The sequence below is a fragment of the Bufo bufo genome, chromosome 6, assembly GCF_905171765.1.
Source record: "Bufo bufo chromosome 6, aBufBuf1.1, whole genome shotgun sequence".
In the NCBI taxonomy this organism is placed as follows: domain Eukaryota; kingdom Metazoa; phylum Chordata; class Amphibia; order Anura; family Bufonidae; genus Bufo; species Bufo bufo.
Window position 1 is genome coordinate 383,548,882 of NC_053394.1, and position 23,682 is coordinate 383,572,563.

At 43.4% G+C, this 23,682-nt stretch overlaps 1 protein-coding gene across 1 annotated transcript in view; it reads left to right on the top strand.

Moving 5' to 3' along the window:
- LOC121003529 (zinc finger protein 268-like) overlaps positions 1–23,682 on the top strand; it is a 948,872-nt gene that overhangs the window by 802,267 nt on the left and 122,923 nt on the right. Inside the window, exon 4 of the mRNA XM_040435426.1 lies at positions 17,213–18,475. Within this exon, the coding sequence (XP_040291360.1) occupies positions 17,213–18,475 (1,263 nt within the window). The remainder of the gene's footprint in view (positions 1–17,212; positions 18,476–23,682) is intronic.

Genomic DNA, 23,682 nt, shown 5'->3' on the forward strand with positions numbered 1-23,682 from the left:
AGTGTATATTTATTGGTTTGGGTAAAAGTTATAGCGTTTACAAACTATGGTACAAAAATGTGAATTTCCGCATTTTGAAGCAGCTCTGACTTTCTGAGCACCTGTCATGTTTCCTGAGGTTCTACAATGCCCAGACAGTAGGAACACCCCACAAATGACCCCATTTTGGAAAGTAGACACCCTAAGGTATTCGCTGATGGGCATAGTGAGTTCATAGAAGTTTTTATTTTTTGTCACAAGTTAGCGGAAAATGATGATGATTTTTTTTATTTTTTATTTTTCTTACAAAGTCTCATATTCCACTAACTTGTGACAAAAAATAAAAACTTTCATGAACTCACTATGCCCATCACGAAATACCTTGGGGTGTCTTCTTTCCAAAATGGGGTCACTTGTGGGGTAGTTATACTGCCCTGGCATTTTAGGGGACCTAAAGAGTGAGAAGTAATTTGGAATCCAAATGCGTAAAAAATGCCCTGTGAAATCCTAAAGGTGCTCTTTAGAATTTGGGCCTCTTTGCGCACCTAGGCTGCAAAAAAGTGTCACACATGTGGTATCGCCGTACTCAGGAGAAGTAGGGCAATGTGTTTTGGGGTGTATTTTTACATATACCCATGCTGGGTGAGAGAAATATCTCTCTAAAAGTCAACTTTTCCCATTTTTTTTATACAAAGTTGTCATTTGAGAGAGATATTTCTCTCACCCAGCATGGGTATATGTAAAAATACACCCCAAAACACATTGCCCTACTTCTCCTGAGTACGGCGATACCACATGTGTGACACTTTTTTGCAGCCTAGGTGCGCAAAGGGGCCCAAATTCCTTTTAGGAGGGCATTTTTAGACATTTGGATTCCAGACTTCTTCTCACGCTTTAGGGCCCCTTAAATACCAGGGGAGTATAAATTCCCCACATGTGACCCCATTTTGGAAAGAAGACACCCCAAGGTATTCCGTGAGGGGCATGGCGAGTTCATAGAAGTTTTTTGTTTTTTTTGCCACAAGTTAGCGGAATTTATATTTTTTCATTTTTTCTTACAAAGTCTCCCTTTCCGCTAACTTGTGACAAAAAGTTCAATCTTTCATGGACTCAATATGCCTTGGGATGCGAATAACTTGGGGTGTCTTCTTTCCGAAATGGGGTCACATGTGGGGTATATATACTGACCTGGCATTTTAGGGGCCCTAAAGCGTGAGAAGAAGTCTGGAATATAAATGTCTAAAAAATTTTACGCATTTGGATTCCGTGATGGGCATGGTGAGTTCATGTGAGATTTTATTTTTTGTCACAAGTTAGTGGAATATGAGACTTTGTAAAAAAAAAAAAAAAAAACTAAACTAAATTTCCGCTAACTTGTGCCAAAAAAAATAAAAAATCTTCTATGAACTCGCCATGCCCCTCAAAAGTGATCTTTTTATAGTGCCGCAGCGATTTTACGGTGTTTTTGCAGTGATCAGAAAAAAAATAATTCGGTCACGGAGGTGGGGCGGACTGAACGCAAGTGTGCGCACAAGATCAGGCCTGATCGGGCGAACACTGCGTTTTTTGTAGAGCCTATAAAACATGTCCTTTTCTTGTCCGCAATTGTGGACAAGAAAAGGCATTTTCTATATAGTTCTGTCAATGTGCGGATCCGCAAAATGCGGAATGCACATTGCCGGTGTCCGTGTTTTGCAGATCCGCGGTGTCCGTGTTTTGTGGATCCGCAAAACACATACGGACGTCTGAATGGAGCCTTACAGGGGGGTTATCAATGACAGGGGGGTGATCAATGACAGGGGGGTGATCAATGACAGGGGGGTGATCAGGGAGTCTATATGGGGTGATCATCCCCTGTAAGGCTCCATTCAGACATCCGTATGTGTTTTGCGGATCTGCAAAACACATACGGACGTCTGAATGGAGCCTTACAGGGGGGTGATCAGGGAGTCTATATGGGGTGATCACCCCCCTGTAAGGCTCCATTCAGACATCCGTATGTGTTTTGTGGATCCATGGATCCGCAAAACGCATACGGACGTCTGAATGGAGCTTTACAGGGGGTGATCAATGTCATTGATCACCCCCCTGTAAGGCTCCATTCAGACATCTGTATGTGTTTTGCGGATCCATGGATCAGGGGTTAATAAGGGGTTAATAAGTGACAGGGGGGGGTGTAGTGTAGTGGTGTTTGGTGCTACTTTACAGAGCTGCCTGTGTCCTCTGGTGGTCGATCCAAGCAAAAGAGACCACCAGAGGACCAGGTAGCAGGTATATACCCTTCAGGGGTTAAAATAAATCGCATCTCGGGCCTGCCAGCGAACGATCACCGCTGGCAGGCTGCAGATCCGCTCGTTTACCTTCGGTTCCTGTGAACGCGCGCTCCTGTGTGCGAGCGTTCACAGGAAATCTCGCCTCTCGCGAGATGACGCGCGTGTGCGTCCAGGAGGAATAACAGGACCGCCGCCGGGACGCAATCCTGCGTACGGCGGTCCTGGGGTGGTTAATGCTCGGGTTTTCCCATTGACTTCAATTATACTCGGACACTCGGTAGAGCACCCGAGCATCCTGATGTGTTCAACCAGAGCACTGTGGTGCTCGATCACTAATAATGATATTACAATTATTATTAATATTGATGAGTATATATGAAAGTATAAAAGAACAAAAATAAATATCACATATGGACAGACTTGTACACAATAACAATTACTAAGAATAATAAAGTTACTCCCAAGACCATTTGGTAACTAAACCACAAATTCCTATCCCTCTACAGTACAGTGTAGTTACTATACAGAGGTCTTCTCATGTCTCTCCAGTCCCTGTCTTTGCTCTGGCCCCTCCAGGTTTTCTCTTCTGCAGCACTTTTCTCTTCTACCTCTTCGTTTCTTCCTTCCTTCCTTAACAGCCAGTCCTAGCATTGTCTAGAACAGGGATCAGCAACCTTCGGCACTCCAGCTGCTGTGAAACTACAACTCCCAGCATGCAAATATGCTCAGCTATTCTCAAAACTCCCATAGAAGTGAATGGAGCATTCTGGGAGTTGTAGTTTCAGAACATCTGGAGTGCCGGAGGTTGCTGATCCCTGGTCTAGAATATGGCTTGGACACATCTTTTTGGTTGTTCCCTATGGTTTTCTAGCAATTTCCAGTTAACTCTTGAAGGCTGACAGAAGCAGCTGCAATGTCGGGATTTTCCAGCATTTTCCTGCCCCACTAGCCATGTACTACCTACTGGACAATTGTCGGCCATTCTCTAGATAATTGACAACTACAGTACCTTTGATGCTAATAGCCCGTTGTCCAGATAGACAGTACTCGCTCACACTGGCTTTGAGAGGACAAGTATAGGCTCTAATTACCAGGAAGTTGCTGAGAACAGGATACCAATACAATATATACATTATTTTCCTAAAAATTCTTAAAAATCTGTATTAATCTGTATTTCTTACATGTGCATAAATAAATTCACCTACACGCCTTGACGTGCTTTCAATGGGGTTATTAACCCCTTATTTTATGGTGGTCACTAAGGGACCTTAGGATGGGCCGCCTCTTTTTTACAGCGGACCAGTCTAAGCGCTGCACGGATGAGAGCCGCGGCCCTGCTCTAACAGCCCGGACTGGCAGGAGTGCTGATCCAGGCTGTTTAACACTTTGCATGCCGCAGGCAATGGCGCCTGCCTCTTGTAAAGTGCTCAAGATAAAGAGCAGTCGGCACTCGACTTTTTAACTTAGTCCGCACGAGGAGGAGAACTTCCAGAACAATGTATAATAAATCTCAGCGGACATTATCTCTTTTATCAATATGCTTGCTTTTATTCCATAGATTCACGGATAATAGTATAAGGACGCGTTGCGGCCCGTCCAGCCTTCATCAGCTCAACGTATAATACATTCTGTTAAGGTAAATATTAATGATTGAAATTTAGGGTAATCTCAATAATTAATATTCATAAATAGGCGTGAGTTGTCTAGTGATGACTCCGCCTATTTATACCTAAAATAGAAAAACGAACTATGTTAACTAGCTAATTGCCTAGCTAACTAGCTACCTCTGCTGCCTTCACAATCCAATGAAGTAAACTACGTGCGTGCGACTTTCTACTACTACTATACTACGGCGGTGACTAAAACACTATACACTGTATTATGAACAATAAAGAATATTTATTACACAATACAATTATACAAGTCTAATTATATGCTATATCTATATATATATTTATAGATCAATGGTTATAAATTTATATACATATAGATGCACACACCGCATTACAATAATAGCACTACAATAAACACAATACAAACCTAACTACACTACACACTGTACAATTCCCAATTCCACCCCACACACGATCTATACATTACACATACATACTTAACAGCAACCCACCCAACCTATCTGTCCCTACGGGCAGCCGTGCAGCAGTAAAGGGGTTACTGCTGCAGGGAGCAGTGAAGGGGTAAATTTAATACCAGCAGTGCAAGGGTTAATGCAGGGGCTGGTTAACACAGGGTTAGGGCTGCTGGGAAGGGATTAATGCAGAAAGGGTAAACCCTGTGCTGTATAAGGGGTTAAATCAGGGCAGGGGACCAGGGGTACAGCAGGGGTTAATGGGGAAGCAGGGGTTAACACTGGGGTACAGAGCAGCAGGCGTTAAGGAGCTACTGCAGTGCAGGGACTGCAGTACTAAAGGGGTTACAGGGGTAGCAGCAGGGGATTGCAGGGGTTAACAAGGAAGCAGGGCACGAGATACTTAGCCAGCTGGCATTCCAGAGAGGGGGCTGGTTGCTTCGTAGCACAGCCTGTGTGCTCTCCTCCTTGGGCTGGTCTTTGTCCGTGCTCTTGTCTTCAGAGCGCAGTGCAGCTCATTGCTGCCTGCGCCCTCTTCCTTGCTGGAGGTGCCGGGGTTGCTTCCAGGAGGCCGGTAGGGGTATCTGTGGGGTGCGGGGATTACTGCTCTTCTAGCGCAGCGCAGCCCGACGCATGGCTGCCTGCGCTCTCCTCTTGCAGGGGGCAGACGAACTCCTCTTCTGGGACGATCTATTCTTCGGCGGGGGGGTAGGGGTTCTGACTAGCGCAGTGATGACTGCGCTATCTTCCTGGAGGGGGAGCCGGTTTTGTGAGCGCCGCACGCGCTCTCCTGCATCTGGTGGGTGCGGGGATCATCTGTACTTGAGCGCCGCATGGCCGGGGTATTTAAACCCGGCCGCGCTCGCTCCCGTCTTCCCGCGCTCAGCCCAGTCCACGTGGGCTGTCGCGATGATATGACATCACCAGGCCAGCGTGCTTCCGGACGGGATCTCTTTGATCCTCCCACCTGTAAAGCGTCTGCATATCCCAGGTGCTGTAATTACCGCACCAGGGATATGCAACAAACAGAACATTTGTTCCCCTATCTCTGTTATGTTAACGTGACTGGGGGTATATTGGCCACGATTAAGCATACAGTATATATCTATATAGATGCTTGGGTACATCTATATACATATAATCAATTTAAACCTGGGGCATAAATGGGCAGCTATAAGCCCACATATATACCATGCTGACACAAGTGTATAAGTGTATACATAGACGTGTGCAATTACAGGGCATATACACATATCTATATATACATATACACCTGGTGCATCACATACAGGGGACATACATATGTCCCCACTTGCCATACAGGGCCAATATATGTACAGTTGCAAGAAAAAGTATGTGAACCCTTTGGAATCATATGGATTTCTGCACAAATTGGTCATAAAATGTGATCTTCATCTAAGTCACAACAATAGACAATCACAGTCTGCTTAAACTAATAACACACAAAGAATTAAATGTTACTATGTTTTTATTGAACACACCATGTAAACATTCACAGTGCAGGTGGAAAAAGTATGTGAACCCTTGGATTTAATAACTGGTTGAACCTCCTTTGGCAGCAAAAACTTCAACCAAACGTTTCCTGTAGTTGCAGATCAGACGTGCACAACGGTCAGGAGTAATTCTTGACCATTCCTCTTTACAGAACTGTTTCAGTTCAGCAATATTCTTGGGATGTCTGGTGTGAATCGCTTTCTTGAGGTCATGCCACAGCATCTCAATCGGGTTGAGGTCAGGACTCTGACTGGGCCACTCCAGAAGGCGTATTTTCTTTTCTTTAAGCCATTCTGTTGTTGATTTACTTCTATGCTTTGGGTCGTTGCGCTGTTGCAACACCCATCTTCTGTTGAGCTTCAGCTGGTGGACAGATGACCTTAAGTTCTCCTGCAAAATATCTTGATAAACTTGGGAATTCGTTTTTCCTTCGATGATAGCAATACGTCCAGGCCCTGACGCAGCAAAGCAGCCCCAAACCATGATGCCCCCACCACCATACTTTACAGTTGAGATGAGGTTTTGATGTTGGTGTGCTGTGCCTCTTTTCCTCCACACATAGTGTTGTGTGTTTCTTCCAAACAACTCAACTTTGTTTCATCTGTCCACAGAATATTTTGCCAGTACTGCTGTGGAACATCCGGGTGCTCTTGTGTAAACTGTAAACGTGCAGCAATGTTTTTTTTTTGGACAGCAGTGGCTTCCTCTGTGGTATCCTCCCATGAAATCCATTCTTGTTTAGTGTTTTACGTATCGTAGATTCGCTAACAGGGATGTTAGCATATGCCAGAGACTTTTGTAAGTCTTTAGCTGACACTCTAGGATTCTTCTTCACCTCATTGAGCAGTTTGTGCTGTGCTCTTGCAGTCATCTTTACAAAACGGCCACTCCTAGGGAAAGTAGCAGCAGCGCTGAACTTTCTCCATTTATAGACAATTTGTCTTACTGTGGACTGATGAACAGCAAGGCTTTTAGAGATACGTTTATAACCCTTTCCAGCTTTATGCAAATCAGCAATTCATAATCGTAGGTCTTCTGAGAGCTCTTTTGTGCGAGGCATCATTCACATCAGGCAATTCTTCTTGTGAAAAGCAAACCCAGAACTGGTGTGTGTTTTTTATAGGGCAGGGCAGCTGTAACCAACATCTCCAATCTCATCTCATTGATTGGACTCCAGTTGGCAGACACCTCACTCCAATTAGCTCTTGGAGATGTCATTAGTCTAGGGGTTCACATACTTTTCCCCCCTGCACTGTGAATGTTTACATGGTGTGTTCTTTAAAATATGGTACATTTTTTTGACTTAGATGAAGATCAGATCACATTTTATGACCAATTTGTGCAGAAATCCATATCATTCCAAAGGGTTCACATACTTTTTCTTGCAACTGTATATGGCCCTACACGGAATATATATCCCTATTGGACATATAAAGGGGCTCATATATACACATATCAATGAAGGGGCAGATACATATATATATATATATACGCCCACCTGACTTCCCTCTACACATTCTTCCCCATTTTTTAAAATCAAAGTCTCTTTCTTGCAGACTGTGAACCTACGATGATTGTTCCTTCGAGTAGTATCGTCAATTTTGCTATTATGTTATATTAGTTTTCATATATTTAATTGAGTTATTTATTGTTTGTTTATACATGTTTCTATTGATTGACATGTGTTTAGGCACCGCCTGTGGTGTCTGACGTCACTCCACATGTTCAATTAACTTTGATATAAAAGTGTGTAATAATGTATTATACATTCAGCTGATGAAGGCTGGATGGGCCCCAACGCGTCCTTATACTATTATCCGTGACTCTATGGAATAAAAGCAAGCATATTTATAAAAGAGATAACGTCCGCTGGCATGTAAAGGGCTGACAGAGTGAGCGGACTCCCTCTTTCTGCCATTGGCACCCCGTAAATGCGATCGCAGAGTGCTGATGTGTGTAAATGGCTGGCTGGGGTCTCGTGTAGGCCCCAGACCAGCCTTGAGTAATTTCAAGCAGGCTGCACCTCTCTGGCGCCGCCTGCTGGTCAATGTCAGAATAGCACTGACCTTAAAATGCTATGTACTATAGGGATAATGTCTGTAAAGAATAAATCAAGGCAGCTGGACTTACTGTAGATTTCTTGAAAACGTTTCACTCGTTCTTCCAACGAACTTTCTCAATTCTGAGTGACTGTATAAGAATTCTCTGGGAATAAATATGTAACTGAATCAACGTCTGGTAATTATACCCAGCATGGGGTCAGAGGTCATTATACCCAGCATGGGGTCAAAGGTGTTGAAACCATTATCCTAATTGGAGTCAGTAGGTGACAATGACCTCCCAGAAAAAGGGGTCAAAACAGCATTGCATGTGGCAAACCATAGATGTCTAACCCCCCCCCCCCCCTCCCCCGCCTCTATTCAAGCTTGGCTTCTCCCTTTTTACGTAGATGGCCTCCTTCACACCTCGTTTGTACCAATCGGCCTCCTTATCCAAAACACGTACTTGACTGTCTTCAAAGGTGTGACCTGTTTCTTTTAGATGTAAGTACACGGCTGAATCTTGACCAGAGGTTTTGGCTCTTCTATGATGAGCCATATACGCTGATGTAGTTGTTGTTTTGTTTCGCCGATATACAGTTCTGAGCATTCCTCATTGCACTGGACTGCGTACACAATGTTGTCCATCTTGTGTTTAGGCGTTGGGTCTTTTGGGTGAACCAGTTGTTGCCTCAGTGTGTTGCTTGGTTTAAAGCAGACATATAGGGATAATGGTGGTAGGTTGTGGTGGCTCACTAGCAAGTAGTTCAGACCACTGAGGAAGGGAGAGTGAATCTACCCGTAACGCGTATGGTGAAACAAGTGATGTACCTGCATTGAAAAGCCTCCGATAATACTGTATGGCCATACAGAAGAAAATCTCTACAGTAAAGGATTAACTATTCTTATCGTCGAAATCTGCACCAAAGGAAATTGCGGAACAGAGTGGCAACTCCTGCGATCTTTGGAACTCCTGCAAAATTTAAACCAGCTTGCTGTATGGAGCGACTGAATAAGCCGGCAAATATTTAAAGCTCCATTGAAGCAATAGGGAGACAGCAGACGCTAGACGGTAAGCCAAACAACGATTTAAAGTTTTCTTCAATCCAAAGCTTATATCGACCTTAAAAGGATATGCTATAAGAGACTTTTCACATTATCAGGATTCCTGTGGACACTTTATGAACATATTGCGCTCCCAGCGAATACACCTACAATATTTTCAGTGACATTCAGTTTCCCAAACTGGGATAAAGTGCTAGAAGATAATACCCCCTCTTCCCAAATAACAGCATATACTTGAAGTTTTTTGGTGAGATATATACTATTGAATTTATCGACACTATTGAATCATATGAATATAGTGTCGATCATATCTACCACAATATATGTGACTGTAATGTTGTATATTATTGCTACATTGTTCTTAAAAATTTTATTACTTGTATTTTATGGGGATTTAATAAATATTTTCTGCATATGTCAATCTGGTTGCCAAGTGTATGAGTGCTCGCTCATTTTCCTATTACTATATAGGGATAATGCATTGCATTTTGAAATCAATCAAAAAGCTGTCTGTTATAGTCCCCTTGTGGGACTATTAAGTGGTAAAAAAAAAAAAAATTATTTATTCAATAAAAAAAATCCCATAAAATAATTTCGGAAAAAACGTAATGATAAGCAATGGATCTTGGTAAGCGGCAATGTATTTGGTATCACTGTAATCGTAGTGACCCAGAGAATAAAGATATTATGTTATTTATACCAAAAAATGAACTTCATAAAATTTATGATGTAAAAACGCAGTGGCAGTATTGCTGTTTTTTCCCATCTCCCTCCCAGAAAAAGTAATAAAAGTTAATCAGAAAGTTACGTGTACCCCAAAAATGGCGCCATTAAAAACTACAGCTTGTCCTGCAAAAAACAAGAACTAATAAAGCTAATAGAAATAAAAATAAAAAAGTTATAGCTCTTGGAACGCGACGTTGAAAAAAGGAAGAAAAACACTTGGTCAGTAAGCCCCAAAACAGGCTGGTCACTAAGGGGTTAAAGGAGTTGTCTCATCTGAGACAATGGGGGCATATCACTAAGATACGCCCCCATTGTCTAATAGGTGCGGGTCCAACCGATGGACCCGCACCTATATCGAGAACCGAGCGGGCCAAAGTGGTGGCTGGAGAACTCTGGTCCGGCCACCACCAAGCGCTCTCCCCATAGAAGTGAATGGGAGCGCACCACGCATGACTGGCCACCATTCCCATTCACTTCTATGGGCCTAACAGAAATAGCCAAGCCAGTGCTGCGCATGCACAGTGCACCCTCCACCACTTTCGGGGCTCCGTTTAGGAGATAGGTGCAGGGCCCAGTGGTGGGTCTCACACCTACCAGACAATAGGGGCATATCCTAGCGAACTGACCCCATTGTCTCAGATGAGACAACCCCTTTAATATAAATGTACAAAAAAAAGTAAGATGTTATCGTGTGGGCCATGCAGTTTGTTTACTTGACAGTGACAGGACTGAGGTTTGGACAGTGTCCTAGCTGCAGTGATGATGTTCGGGTCACAGGATTATTCTTTGGCGCTATATGTAGTTTGTGTAATCGGGAAAGGCTGCAGGATAAGGCTACATTCACACAACAGTGGAAATGGCACACCACTGTTTTTAGAATGAATTGAAGTCAGTGGCGCTATTCACATGGCCAATTTTTTTTAAGATGAGTGAATAGTGGTTGTGAAAAATAGGACATTCTATTTGTGGCCATTTTCACTGCCAGATGGATCCCATGTAAATCAATGGGACTATTTTTAATGGCCATTTAGACAGGAGTGCATCGATTTAATGGCCGTTTAAAATGGGCACACCAGTGGAAAATGGCCATTTAGGGGTTAAACTAAAAATACATTGCCTTATCCGCTTGCGCACACACAAGACAGTCTCTCTTGGTGCTGAAGGACCTGTGCCACCAACGTGATGACATCACCATGCTCTCCCAGCATTATTGCTTAGGAGCGCATGGTGACATCATCCCACTGAGAGTGTAGGTCCTTTAGCACTAGTGATGAGAAAGCTTGCTCGGCACATGGCGGTACTCGGCCGAGTACCACATGTGCTCGAGCGCCATGCTCGAGTCTCCTCCCCGCACATTTCGTGGCTGCTGAGCAGCCAATAAATATGCAGGTAAATACTGCCATCACTGTAATGCCAGTAGCCATGTTGGCTGCTGGCATTACAGTGATTGGCTGGCCGGAAGGCGTCATTGGGTGTTATATAGCACCCAATGACGTGGGTTCGGCTCATCGCGAGTCAGGGATAGCTGCGCTTAGGAAGGGACAGATAGTGTAGGGAGTTTGTGATCGCAATTTATTCAATTTTAAAACGTTTCAAAGACCCAAAAGTCCTTTTAAGGACTATTGTGTGTGGTGGCAGCAATTTAATTGTGCAAAGTTATACATTTTTTATACATTTCGAAATAGCGATTATTTTTCTATATAGAAGGTGTCTGCAGTGACTTGTGACATCTGTGCAGCAATACCTTCTGTGAGTCAGGGGCAGAGATAGGAAGAATATTAGTGAAAACACCATTTTTTTTTTCCAATAATCTATCCTCATTTTTGCTGTCAATGGTGTAATCCATGAATTGTGTGATCTGTGCTTCAACACCTTGTGTGGTTGTCAGGCCTAGTTATAGGGAAAAAAATATATAATACAGAAAACAATTATTTTCCCATAATCTATCCACATTTTTGCTGTCAATGGTGTAATCTGTGAATTGTGTGATCTGCGCTTCAATACTTTGTGTGGTTGTCGGGGAAAAATGTGTGGTTGTCGGGGAAAAATATAAATATCAGAAAACAGTTTATGTATCGCAGATTCCAATAATCTGGGCCTAAAATAGTGTCCCTATTCTGTGTGTTTCTGTGACATATACTGTCCTTCATCAGAAAACTGTGTCTTTAGCAGACTGTAAAAAAAATCTGCACCACATGTAGTGACAAAACGATTAATATGAAGAAGGCGAGCACTAAGGGACGGGGAAGTGGGCGTGATGCTGATGGTGCACGCAGAGGCCGTGGCCCTGGGCGCAATGAAACTGTGCCTGCTGCAGGTGCACCAGAAAAAAAAATCCACCGTACCCAGCTTCATGTCCAACTTAGCTGGGCGGTGCAGGACAACACTGACCAAGTCGGACCAGTGCGAACAGTTGGTCGGTTGTATTGCTGAAGATAGCGCTTCCAGTCGGTTAAGCACCACCCTCTGTCTCGTCAACCGAATCCTCTCTCTGATCATACTTCATCCCACCATGGAGAGGCCTGCCAAATGAGTGATCCCACACTCGGATATTCCGAGGAGCTCTATCCAGCGCCACTCTTACATTTGGCCCTCTCGCCCAGCACGCTTGAAGAGGGACCTGAAATATTGTGCCCTGATTCCTAACCTCTTGAGCCTTCACAGTCTCAAGAAGATGACTGTGGTGAACGGCAATCATTCGTTCACGAGGTGGATGATGATGTTACCAATCACTGAGGTTGTGGTTAGGTCAAGTCAGGAGGATGAGCAGAGTGAGGAAGTGGAAGAGGAGGTGGTTGACGATGAGGTCACTGACCCAACATGGGAAGGTGAAAAGCAGAGCGAGGACAGCAGTACAGGGGGGGGTACAAAAGGGAGAAGTCGGCCCACACCAAACAGGCCCGCAATGTTACACCGAACACCCCCATGCATAAATCTGCCTTGCCAAGGGGTAGGTGTTCCGCAGTATGGCGCTTTTTTGAGGAAAGTGGAGACGACAAAAGAGTGGTAGTTTGCAACCTGTGCTGTACCAAAATGAGTCGGGACATGAACACTAGCAACCTCACCACCACCAGCATGATCCAGCCACATGGCATCCAAGCACCCTAACAAGTGGGCTGAACGCCTGGGTCCACAATCTGGGTCTGCGGGTCACACCACTACCTCCTCTTCCCCTGTGTTACGCACTGCTGGCCAATCCCCTGTCTAAGGCGCAGGCCCGGATGCCCTTCGCCCTGCACCTGGACCTTTGCATGAACCATCAGCAACAACATCCGCTTCCCTATCCCAGCGCAGTGTCCAAATGTCCATAACACAGTCATTTGAACGCAAATACCCACCCACCCACAGGCCATAGCACTAAATGCGCAACTTTTGAAATTACTGGCCCTTGAAATGTTGCCATTTAGGCTTTTGAACACTGAGGCCTTCCACAGCCTGATGTCGGCGGCCGTCCCTCGGTACGCAGTCCCCAGCCGCCACTATTTTTCACGGTGTGCCGTGCCCTACCCGGTGTGCCGTGCCGAGTCGTACCCTGGGATGGCACAGGTGCTACCCACTCCCAGGATTGCGGGCCCTAAGTCCATCACGGTCTTCGCCAGCAGCTATATTACTGGCTCCAACCCCCACTTCTCCGCCGCCTCCTCCTCCACTTCCACCTCCAGCAGCATTCTGCCATCAGTCGCTAGCTGGAAGCAGTGTAGCACTGCTGTGGGTAAGCGTCAACAGGCCGTGCTGAAGTTAATCTGTTTAGGGGACAAACGGCACACCGCCGCAGAGCTGTGGCAGGGTATAAGGGACCAAACCGAGTTGTGGCTCTCGCCACAACCTACAACCAGGCATGGTTGTGTCTGACAATGGCTGTAACTTGGTGGCGGCTTTGGAGCTCGGCAACCTGACACACATCCCATGCCTAGCCCACGTCTTAAACTTAGTGGTTCAGCGGTTTATCTAAACCTACCCCAATTTGCCAGAGCTACTAGTGAAGGCGCGCCGCGTGTGTGCCCATTTCCACAAGTCGTCCACAGCTTCAGCCGGTCTGTCAACGCTGCAGCAGTGCTTGCAGCTCACCCACTGTTGTGTGATGTGAGCATGTGCTGGAACTCTACGTTCTACATGTTGGCCAGGCTTTATGAGCAGCAGAGGGCAGTTGTGAAATACCAGCTGCAACATGGTCGTCACCTTTCGAGTTAGCTGCCACTATTCACAAGCAAGGAGTGGGCATTGATGTCAGACCTCTGTGAGGTTTAAACAAACTTTGATGAATCCACACAGATGGTTAGTGGCGATAACGCTATTATCAGCGTAACCATCCCACTGCTGTGTCTACTTAAACGATCGCTGCTCACAATTAAGGACGATGCTCTGATTGTGGCAGACGAGGAAATGGGGGAGGACATTACACAGGGTGATAGCCAGCCCACCCTCAGTTTGGCTTCTCAGCGCGAATTGGACCATGAAGAGGAGGATGAGGAGAAGCTGGAGACAGTTGCCTCTGCTACAGAGGGTAGTACCCATGGAACTTTAATTCCATCTGTTCAGCGTGGATGGGCAGATGAGGAGGATGAGGAGAGTCATCCTGATGTCAACATCGACGTTTTACCTGTTAGTACTGTGTCACACATGGCTGACTTCATGTTAGGCTGCCTTTCCAACGACCTTCGCATAATACGCATTTTAGATAAAATGGATTACTGGGTGTTCACCCTTCTCGACCCCCGCTACAAAGAGAACTTCTCATCTCTTATTCCTCTGGTGGAGAGGACAGGCAAAATGGTACAATACTGCGATACTTGTTGGAAAATTGCTCCAAAATTTTCCATCTGACAACACTAGCAGTGTCCGTATTTCCTTAGGCAACCGAGGAAGGGAGACAAGGGAAACACACAGCAGTTCCAACAAAGACAGGGCAAGACTCTCCAAGGCATGGGACACTTTCATGACACCCCGCCAGCAACCTCACCCTGAAGCGCGGCCTAGTGGTACAAGGAGGGAAAAGTTCAGCTCAACAACAGGCCTCGCCCCTAATGTTTTACAGGATCAGCTCAGCAGCAGGCCCTCGCCCCTAATGTTTTAGAGGGTCAGCTCAGCAGCAGGCCCTCGAATATAATGTTTTACAGGGTCAGCTCATCAGCAGGCCCACACCTAAAATCTTTTACTTGGTCAGCTCACCTGCAGGCCCAAACCTAAAATCTTTTACAGGGTCAGCTCACCTGCTGACCCGCAACTCAATGTGAATGAGGCCCTCCTTTATGTGATATACAGGTTGTATCAGAGTGCCTCTTCCTTGTAATTTTTGGCAGCACTTGCACTTTATATAAGTAAATATACAGGAAAGAATGTTTTCAATCAATTTTTCCTATAAAATCGATTTTTTTTTAACTTTGGTTTTGTGCGTAAAACCTTAATTAGATTGTGGGCCTGGTGATCACTTTAGGCCCTTTTAAGCTGCATCAGTAGCAGCATGGTGATAAAATTGAGTGGCAAGGTGACATGGTGTGTAGATGACAGCATGAGGAGTCCACATAGTGGCACAATGACTGAGTCTGGATAAAAGACATAGGCCACAGATTGTTTAGAAAAATGCAGATGGAAACAATCTGTGGAGCTGTATCACCGTCACCTGCAGATTAATGCAGCCATCAAAATCAAGTTGGGTTTGTCGGTTCCACCTAAGCTCACCAGCAGGCCCACACCTAAAATCTTTTACTGGGTCAGCTCACCTGCAGGCCTGCAACTCGAATCTTTTACAGGGTCAGCTCACCTGCAGGCCCGCAACTCATGCTGCCTTGCTTTGAAGTAGTAGCCGGTGCCGTTTATCAGGCTCCCTCTTCCAAATCGAACAATGATTCCACGTTACCGGTGGTCACCATGTTAGGCGCATAAAAGAACATTGAAAGTTGATGGGGAAGATATCCAAATGGATTGTGGACGTCACGTGGATGTGCGATCAGGCAGAGTCAACAAAGCGGCAGCAGGGCCTCTCCTGTATAATGTTTCCTTATCCAAAATACTGCAGTGACATTACCTGTAATTTTTTATTACTCATTCCAATAACAGGGCATCTTAAAGAGGACCTTTCATCAGAAAATAGTGTGTTAAATTCTTATACGACTTTATGGGGCCGCTCTCACTGATGTCCGGACACTTTTTTTTTTTTTTTTTAAATGCCCGCTGCGCTCTCCATTAGTTTTGTCGCCTTATGTGCAAATGAGGCGACGAAGTTTCAGTAGGTGTTGTTCTCTAAGTTCTGGTGGGCACGGTTATGCTCTCCCTGGCAGAGAGCGCATCCAATCGCAGCGCCCCGCACTTAGCCAGGGAGAAGGAGCTCAAGTTCTCGCGAGAATCGCGAGAACTTGAGCTTCTAGACATCCAGACCGAGCGCCATCTTGGAGTCCCCAGCGCAGAGCATCGCGCTGGGGACTCCAAGATGGCGCTCGGTCCGGATGTGTCACTTTCTGACTTTTTTACAATGGACCAGGCATTTGTCCTTCTTCAGAGCAGGGGGTGCCTGGTTGTCTCCCATTGACTTCCATTATACTCGGGTGCTAGGCCGAGCACATGTATATAGCAATGTGTTCGGGCCGAAAACCCGAATACTTTGCTGCTCGATCATCACTATTTAGCACCAAATGAAGAGCGACTTTTCTCTACGCATGCAAGTGGATGAGAGGAGTAAAAAAAAAAAATTCCCGTAAAAATAAAACCCTGCACATTATTAATTATATGGGGGACATTATGTATACTGCAGGGATTGGTAATTAAATAAAAAAAGCTAATCAAAATCATCCTCAAATAATGGCCGCTAAAAATGAATGCAAAACGTCCAGACGACCAAGAAAGGGATACAAAAAATGGTTGAAAAACACTGAGTGTCCGTTTTTAATAGCCTTTTTTTCACGTGTGAATGTAGAGGATTAAGAGGTCATGCAAAAAAGTCTCTCACCACTGAACACCAGATATTTGCCTGCTGCTGGGAAGAGCATGATGTGCTCGGTATTACTTTAACTTTATTCACAGTATAGGAGCTTCACTGATGTAATGGGGTAGGGACATCACTACTAAAGGGGGCGCACAAAGGGGTCATAACTACTGTTTGGAGACATCAAGAGGACATTTCATTGAGTGGGGCACTTAGGGAGCATCAGTACTGCGAATAGGGCACTAAGGGGGAATTCCACTGTGAAAGGGACACTGAGAGAAGATAACTATTTTGTGTGGGGCACTAAGAGGGGATTTGTCGCCTCTTGTCCAGCGCTAGGAAATGTTTTATTTATATATCTTTTAAATTACTGATTGGGTGGGGGTTGCAGGGAAGTTGCTCAAGGTGGGAGCCAGTGTTTTCTAGTTATGCTCCTTGGTCTACTATTAGATAGTAGTCTGTTTGGCCACCACTGTTTTAGTCAATTGATATTCTAATTGTGTGCCATGTCTTATACTTTCTGTGGATTTTTTATATCCAAAAGTTATAAAACTTTCAATACAATTTTAATGTTATTCATCAATAATAAAATATGTTTTATTCTTGGCAGATGACTGTATCCGGAACTTAGAGAAACATCTGATATCTTCAGATTTTGAAGTAGATGATTGTGGTATCACACAAGATACATTTGAAGAGCATGCCAATATGCAAGATATACCCTCATTCAATCACAACAATGCATCATTTGATTCTTTTAAACTAGTCCGATCTTCTGATTCATCACAGACTGTAAAACAGAATAAAAGTCACAGAAGAGATGCTAAACATCAAACAGCTCACGTAAAAGAGAAACCATTTTCATGTTCAGAATGTGGTAAATGTTTTCACCAAAAATCAAATCTTGTTACACATCAGAGAACTCACACAGGGGAGAAGCTATTTTCATGTTCAGAATGTGGAAAATGTTTTAACAAGAAATCAGATCTTGTTGTACATGAGAGAATTCACACAGGAGAGAAGCCATTTTCATGTTCAGAATGTGGGAAATGTTTTAACCAGAAATCACATCTTGTTAGACATCAGAGAACACACACAGGAGAGAAGCCATTTTCATGTTCAGAATGTGGGAAATGTTTTAACCGTAAATCACGTCTTGTTATACATCAGAGAACTCACACAGGGGAGAAGCCATTTTCATGTTCAGAATGTGGAAAATGTTTTAACCATGAATCAAATTTTGTTACACATCAGAGAACTCACACAGGGGAGAAGCGATTTTCATGTTCAGAATGTGGGAAATGTTTTAACAAGAAATCAGATCTTGTTGTACATGAGAGAATTCACACAGGAGAGAAGCCATTTTCATGTTCAGAATGTGGGAAATGTTTTCACCAAAAATCAAATCTTATTACACATCAGAGAACTCACACAGGGGAGAAGCTATTTTCATGTTCAGAATGTGGGAAATGTTTTAACAAGAAATCAGATCTTGTTGTACATGAGAGAATTCACACAGGAGAGAAGCCATTTTCATGTTCAGAATGTGGGAAATGTTTTAACCAGAAATCACATCTTGTTAGACATCAGAGAACACACACAGGAGAGAAGCCATTTTCATGTTCAGAATGTGGGAAATGTTTTAACCGTAAATCACGTCTTGTTATACATCAGAGAAATCACACAGGGGAGAAGCCATTTTCATGTTCAGAATGTGGGAAATGTTTTAACCGTAAATCACGTCTTGTTATACATCAGAGAAATCACACAGGAAAGAAGCCATTTTCATGTTCAGAATGTGGGAAATGTTTTAACCATGAATCAGATCTTGTTATACATCAGAGAATTCACAAAGGGGAGAAGCCATTTTCATGTTCAGAATGTGATATGTGTTTCAAACATAAATCATCTCTTGTTAATCATCAAAAAACCCATATATAAGAGAAGCCATCTTCATGCTTAGCCAGTTAGTAACCTCCCTTATGTGTTTTTATGGTGGTCACTAACTGGCTTTATTCCTTCAGATACTCCTTTTTACAGGGAGATAAAACAGCACCTTGCTTTCAGTTTCCATAGGTAGCTGAGGGCTTGGAGCGATCATTGGGACCGCTGTGAGAGCTCCCCAAACAAACATAGTCTCCTGTATTGAATGAATAGTGGTAATCAAAAGTAAGATCCAGTTAAAAGTGAAACTAAGGTGTTTTTTTTTTATATAAATCTCCTCTAAACAAAAATGTTTGGTGAGAAAAAAAATAAAAACTGTATTCCACCCTGCCTGTGATCGGTATGGGGACCCTCCATTCTTGTAAAACTGCAAATACAGGGGCCTATATGTGAAAGTCCAAAAAATAGAGCTGGATTCCCACAACAGCTGGTGTCCAGACATGTGGGAAAAGGGGAGTCATTGACACTTGTAAATGGCCAGTTATTTGCAGTCAAGTAGAATGACCAATAGGATGTAACAGTTTATAAGGCTGAAAAAAGACATCTGTCTATCCAGTTCGGCCTGTTATCCTTCAAGTTGATCCAGAGGAAGGCAACAAAAAAACTGAGGTAGAAGCCAATTTTCCCGTAAAGTTTTTCCTGACTCTATTCAGGCAATCAGAATACCTCCCTGGATCAACGACCCATCTCTAGTAGCTATAGCCTGTAATATTATTACACTCCAGAAATACATCCAGGCCCCTCTTGAACTCTTTTAGTGAACTCACCATCACCACCTCCTCAGGCAGAGCGTTCCATAGTCTCACTGCTCTTGCCGTAAAGAATCCTCTTCTATGTTTGGATACAAACCTTCTTTCCCCAGACGCAGTGGATGTCCCGTGGTCACAGTTACAGTCCTGGGGATAAATAGATGATGGGAGAGATCTCTGTACTGACCCGTGATATATTTATACATAGTTATTACATCTCCCCTGAGTTGTCTTTTTTCTAAAGTGAATAACCCTAATTTTGATATTCTTTCAGGGTACTGTAGTCCACCCATTCCAGTTATTACTTTAGTTGCCCTCCTCTGAACCCCCTTCAGCTCTGCTATGTCTGCCTTGTTCACAGGAGCCCAGGACTGTACATAGTACTCCTTGTGTGATCTGACTAGTGTTTTGTAAAGTGGCAGGACTATGTTCTCTTCATGGGCATCTATGCCCCTTTTTGATGCAACCCATTATCTTTTTTATTTTATTATTATTATTATTTTATTATACAGTTTCTTACATCATACAAAACATTATACCACATTTAAGTTCGGAACAAATACATGTTTACCACCCCCCCCCCCCTCCCCATTTCCCTTATTTGCTGCAACGAAAAGGAAAGAAAATAGAAAAGAAAAAAAAAAGCATTATCTAATTGCCTCTTGCAGCAGCTGCCTGACACTGGTTTCTACAGCTTAGTTTGCTGTTCACTCAAATTCCTAGGTCTTTTTCCATGTCAGTGTAAGCCAGTGTTTTACCATTTAGTATGTACTGGTGACTTGCATTCTTCCTTCCCATGTGCATAACCTTACATTTGTCAGTGTTGAACCTCATCTGCCACTTATCTGCCCAAGCCTCCAATCTATCCAGATCCCTCTGTAGCAGTATACTGTCCTCTTCCGTGTTAATTACTTTACACAGTTTAGTGTCATTGCACAAATTGATATTTTACTGTGCAAGCCTTCTACAAGATCATTAATAAATATATTGAAGAGAATAGGGCCCAATACTGACGCCTGTGGTACTTCACTAGTGACAGTGACCCAATCTAAGTGTGTATCATTAATAACCACCCTCTGTTTTCAGGGCACTTTTAATGGGGAATTTACTTTTACATTCTGCATTTCATCTGACAGTTTATTTTCTTTAGTGAATACAGTGGAGAACAAAATATTTAATAGCTTTGCTTTCTCCTTATCACTCTCTGCAACTCCCCACTCATTACTCTGTACACCTTCAGATTTATACTTTTCACCATTTATATAATTAAAGAAAATTTTAGGGTTAGATTTACTCTCTTTGGCAATAATCTCTCTGTCTCTAGTTTGGCTACTTTTTATTTGTCTTTTACATATTCATTTTTTTTTTCCTTTTGTAGTTTTTTAATGCTTCCATGCTACCTTCCTGTTTTAGTGATTTTAAATGCTTTCTTTTTGTCATTTATTGCTTTCTTTACATTTCTATTTACCCACATAGTTTTTTTCCCTGTTCCATAACCTTTTATTCCTATGTACCTCTCACAATTAGATTTTAGGATGGTTTTAAAAAATATCCCATTTTGTGGGTGTATTTTTATTGTTGAGGACTTTGTAGTGAAAAGGCTCTCTTACCTCGTCAGGGTTGTGCGCGAGCGGGCGTCTCCAACCCTCTGCATCTCTGGGCCCGCGTGGACAGGAGGCAGCTGTGTAAACTGTACCAAGACTGAACTTACCCGCTCCTCCAGGAGGGCGTAACGTCACGCCTTGGTAACCAGTGACTATACCGTATCTTTCTGGCTCTACGTATTTGACGTCCGGCGGCAGTGAGGTGTGGTATTTGTCACAGGTGGCTTATAATAAACTCCTATTAGTATTTTATTATAGTTTTTTTTTTCCTCCATGTATTTCTACCTACAGTGACTCCACATGTTCATGTCCCTCACTTATATCTTCCCTGAGTGTGGGCTTTAAACAGAACTTTACATAAAGGCAAACCTCTCTCCCTCTCTGGTTTTGACGATCCTTTCTAAACAGAATGTAACCCTGTACGTTAACCGCCCAGTCATAGCTATCATCCAGCCATGTCTATTCACACTATGTCATAGTCCTCCTCACACATTACTAATTCCAGTTCACATGTTTTATTAGTCAGGCCTCTGGCATTAGTATACATACAATTAAGAAGTTTATGTATATTTTTTACCCTACACCTTAACTACAACTTTTCTCTCCCAAAACAGCTGCCCCTTGCCCATTGAGGTTCAACCCATCCCTACGATAGAGCTTGTAGCCGACAGAGAAGTCGGCCCAGTTCTCCAGGAACCCAAACCCCTCCTTTCTACACCAAGTTCTTGAGCGACTTGTTAACCTCCCGAATCTCCTGCTGCCTTTCTTGTGTGGCTTGTGGTACAGGTAGTATTTTGGTAAACTCTACGTTTTAGGTCCTTGCCCTTGTGACCTAAATCCAAAAAATCTTTTTTAGGGACGCTCTACCTACCTCTAACTGAGCATGGGACAGCACAGCACAGGGGTAGTAATAGAGAGAGGGGCTACCACAGATAAGCGTAAGTCTGTCTGCGTCACACATCATAAATCTATGGGAGTAGTGTATCTTTCAACCATACCTGGTGAAGCACAAAACCAGGGCCTGATAGAAAAGGATAACAATCTGCCTATTCCAGCCCCGGTCTGTTCTACCCCTATAAGTATTTGTAACATTAAAAAAGCTGTCAGCTCTGGTCTTACTGGGCACATTTCATCAGTAATCTGCAAGTTCTTCCAAAAAGTGACCCAGGCTAGGATTGCCTAATTACATAGAAGTCATTACTCGAAATATCTTCTTAATCTGCACACCCTGACCAAAATGTACCTGTAGATAACTCCAACAAGTGGGGACCCCGCCACCCCTGTATTTGGAAAATTCATATGGTTCACTCATCTCACATGAATTTACCATTGGGGAATCCTTGATGATTTTTTATTGTGTGTCCCACCATCTCTGGATTGTTTAGTTTTATAATTAAAGAGGACATGATCTAAAATATATTTATTGGATATGTTGCATTTGTGACCGTTTTGAGTTAAGAAATTTGAGTTAAGAGTTTGTGTGTTAACCCTTGCTACATCTGTACTTCTAGAAGTAATGAAGATAGCTCGGATGGGGGGGGTAGTGATCCTATACTGTTCTTATGAATGGTTTTGGACGCTGCCCCTTAATATATTCTGTCGGTGATTGCTTGTTTTGTGCACATAGTGGTTTCTACCTTGCCAGGCAGGGCCGTTATGCCGTACAAGCATCACTTGCCACTAGTTATTAGAAAATTGCAAAATAAAAAAAAATGCGTAAATGTCCCACCTGCCAAAATGTATTTTAAAACTATCAAAATACTTTCAGGTCCATTAATATTGGGACATCGATACAATTCTAAAATTTTGGACTGTATACACCACCACAATGGATTTGAAAAGAAACAAACACGGTGTGCTTTAACTGCAGACTGTCAGCTTTAATTTGAGGGTATTTACATCCAAATCAGGTGAACGGTGTAGGAATTACAACAGTTTGCATATTTGCCTCCCACTTGTTAAGGAACCAAAAGTAATGGGACAATTGGCTTCTCCGCTGTTCCATGGCCAGGTGTGTGTTATTCCCTTATTATTCTAATTACAATGAACAGATAAAAGGTCCAGAGTTCATTTCAAGTGTGCTATTTGCATTTGGAATCTGTTGCTGTCAACTCTCAAGATGACATCCAAAGAGCTGTCACTATCAGTGAAGCAAGCCATCATTAGGCTGATAAAACAAAACAAACCCATCAGAGAGATGGCAAAAACATTAGGCGTGGCCAAAGCAACTGTTTGGAACATTCTTTAAAAGAAGGAACGCATCGGTGAGCTCAGCAACACCAAAAGACCTGGAAGACCACGGAAAACAACTCTGGTGGAGGACCGAATAATTCCTTCCCTGGTGAAGAAAACACCCTTTACAACAGTTGGCCAGATCAAGAACACTCTCCAGGAGGTAGGTGTATGTGTGTCAAAGTCAACAATCAAGAGAAAACTTCACCAGATTTAATACAGAGGGTTCACCACAAGATGTAAACCATTGCTGAGCCTCAAAAACAGGAAGGCCAGTTTAGAGTTTGACAAACAACATCTAAAAAAGCCTTCACAGTTCTGGAACAACATCCTATGGACAGATGAGACCAAGATCAACTTGTACCAGAGTGTAGGGAAGAGAAGAGAATGGAGAAGGAAAGGAACTGCTCATGATCCTAAGCATACCACCTCATCAGTGAAGCATGGTGGTGGTAGTGTCATGGCGTGGGCATGTATGGCTGCCAATGGAACTGGTTCTCTTGTATTTATTGATGATGTGACTGCTGACAAAAGCAGCAGGATGAATTCTG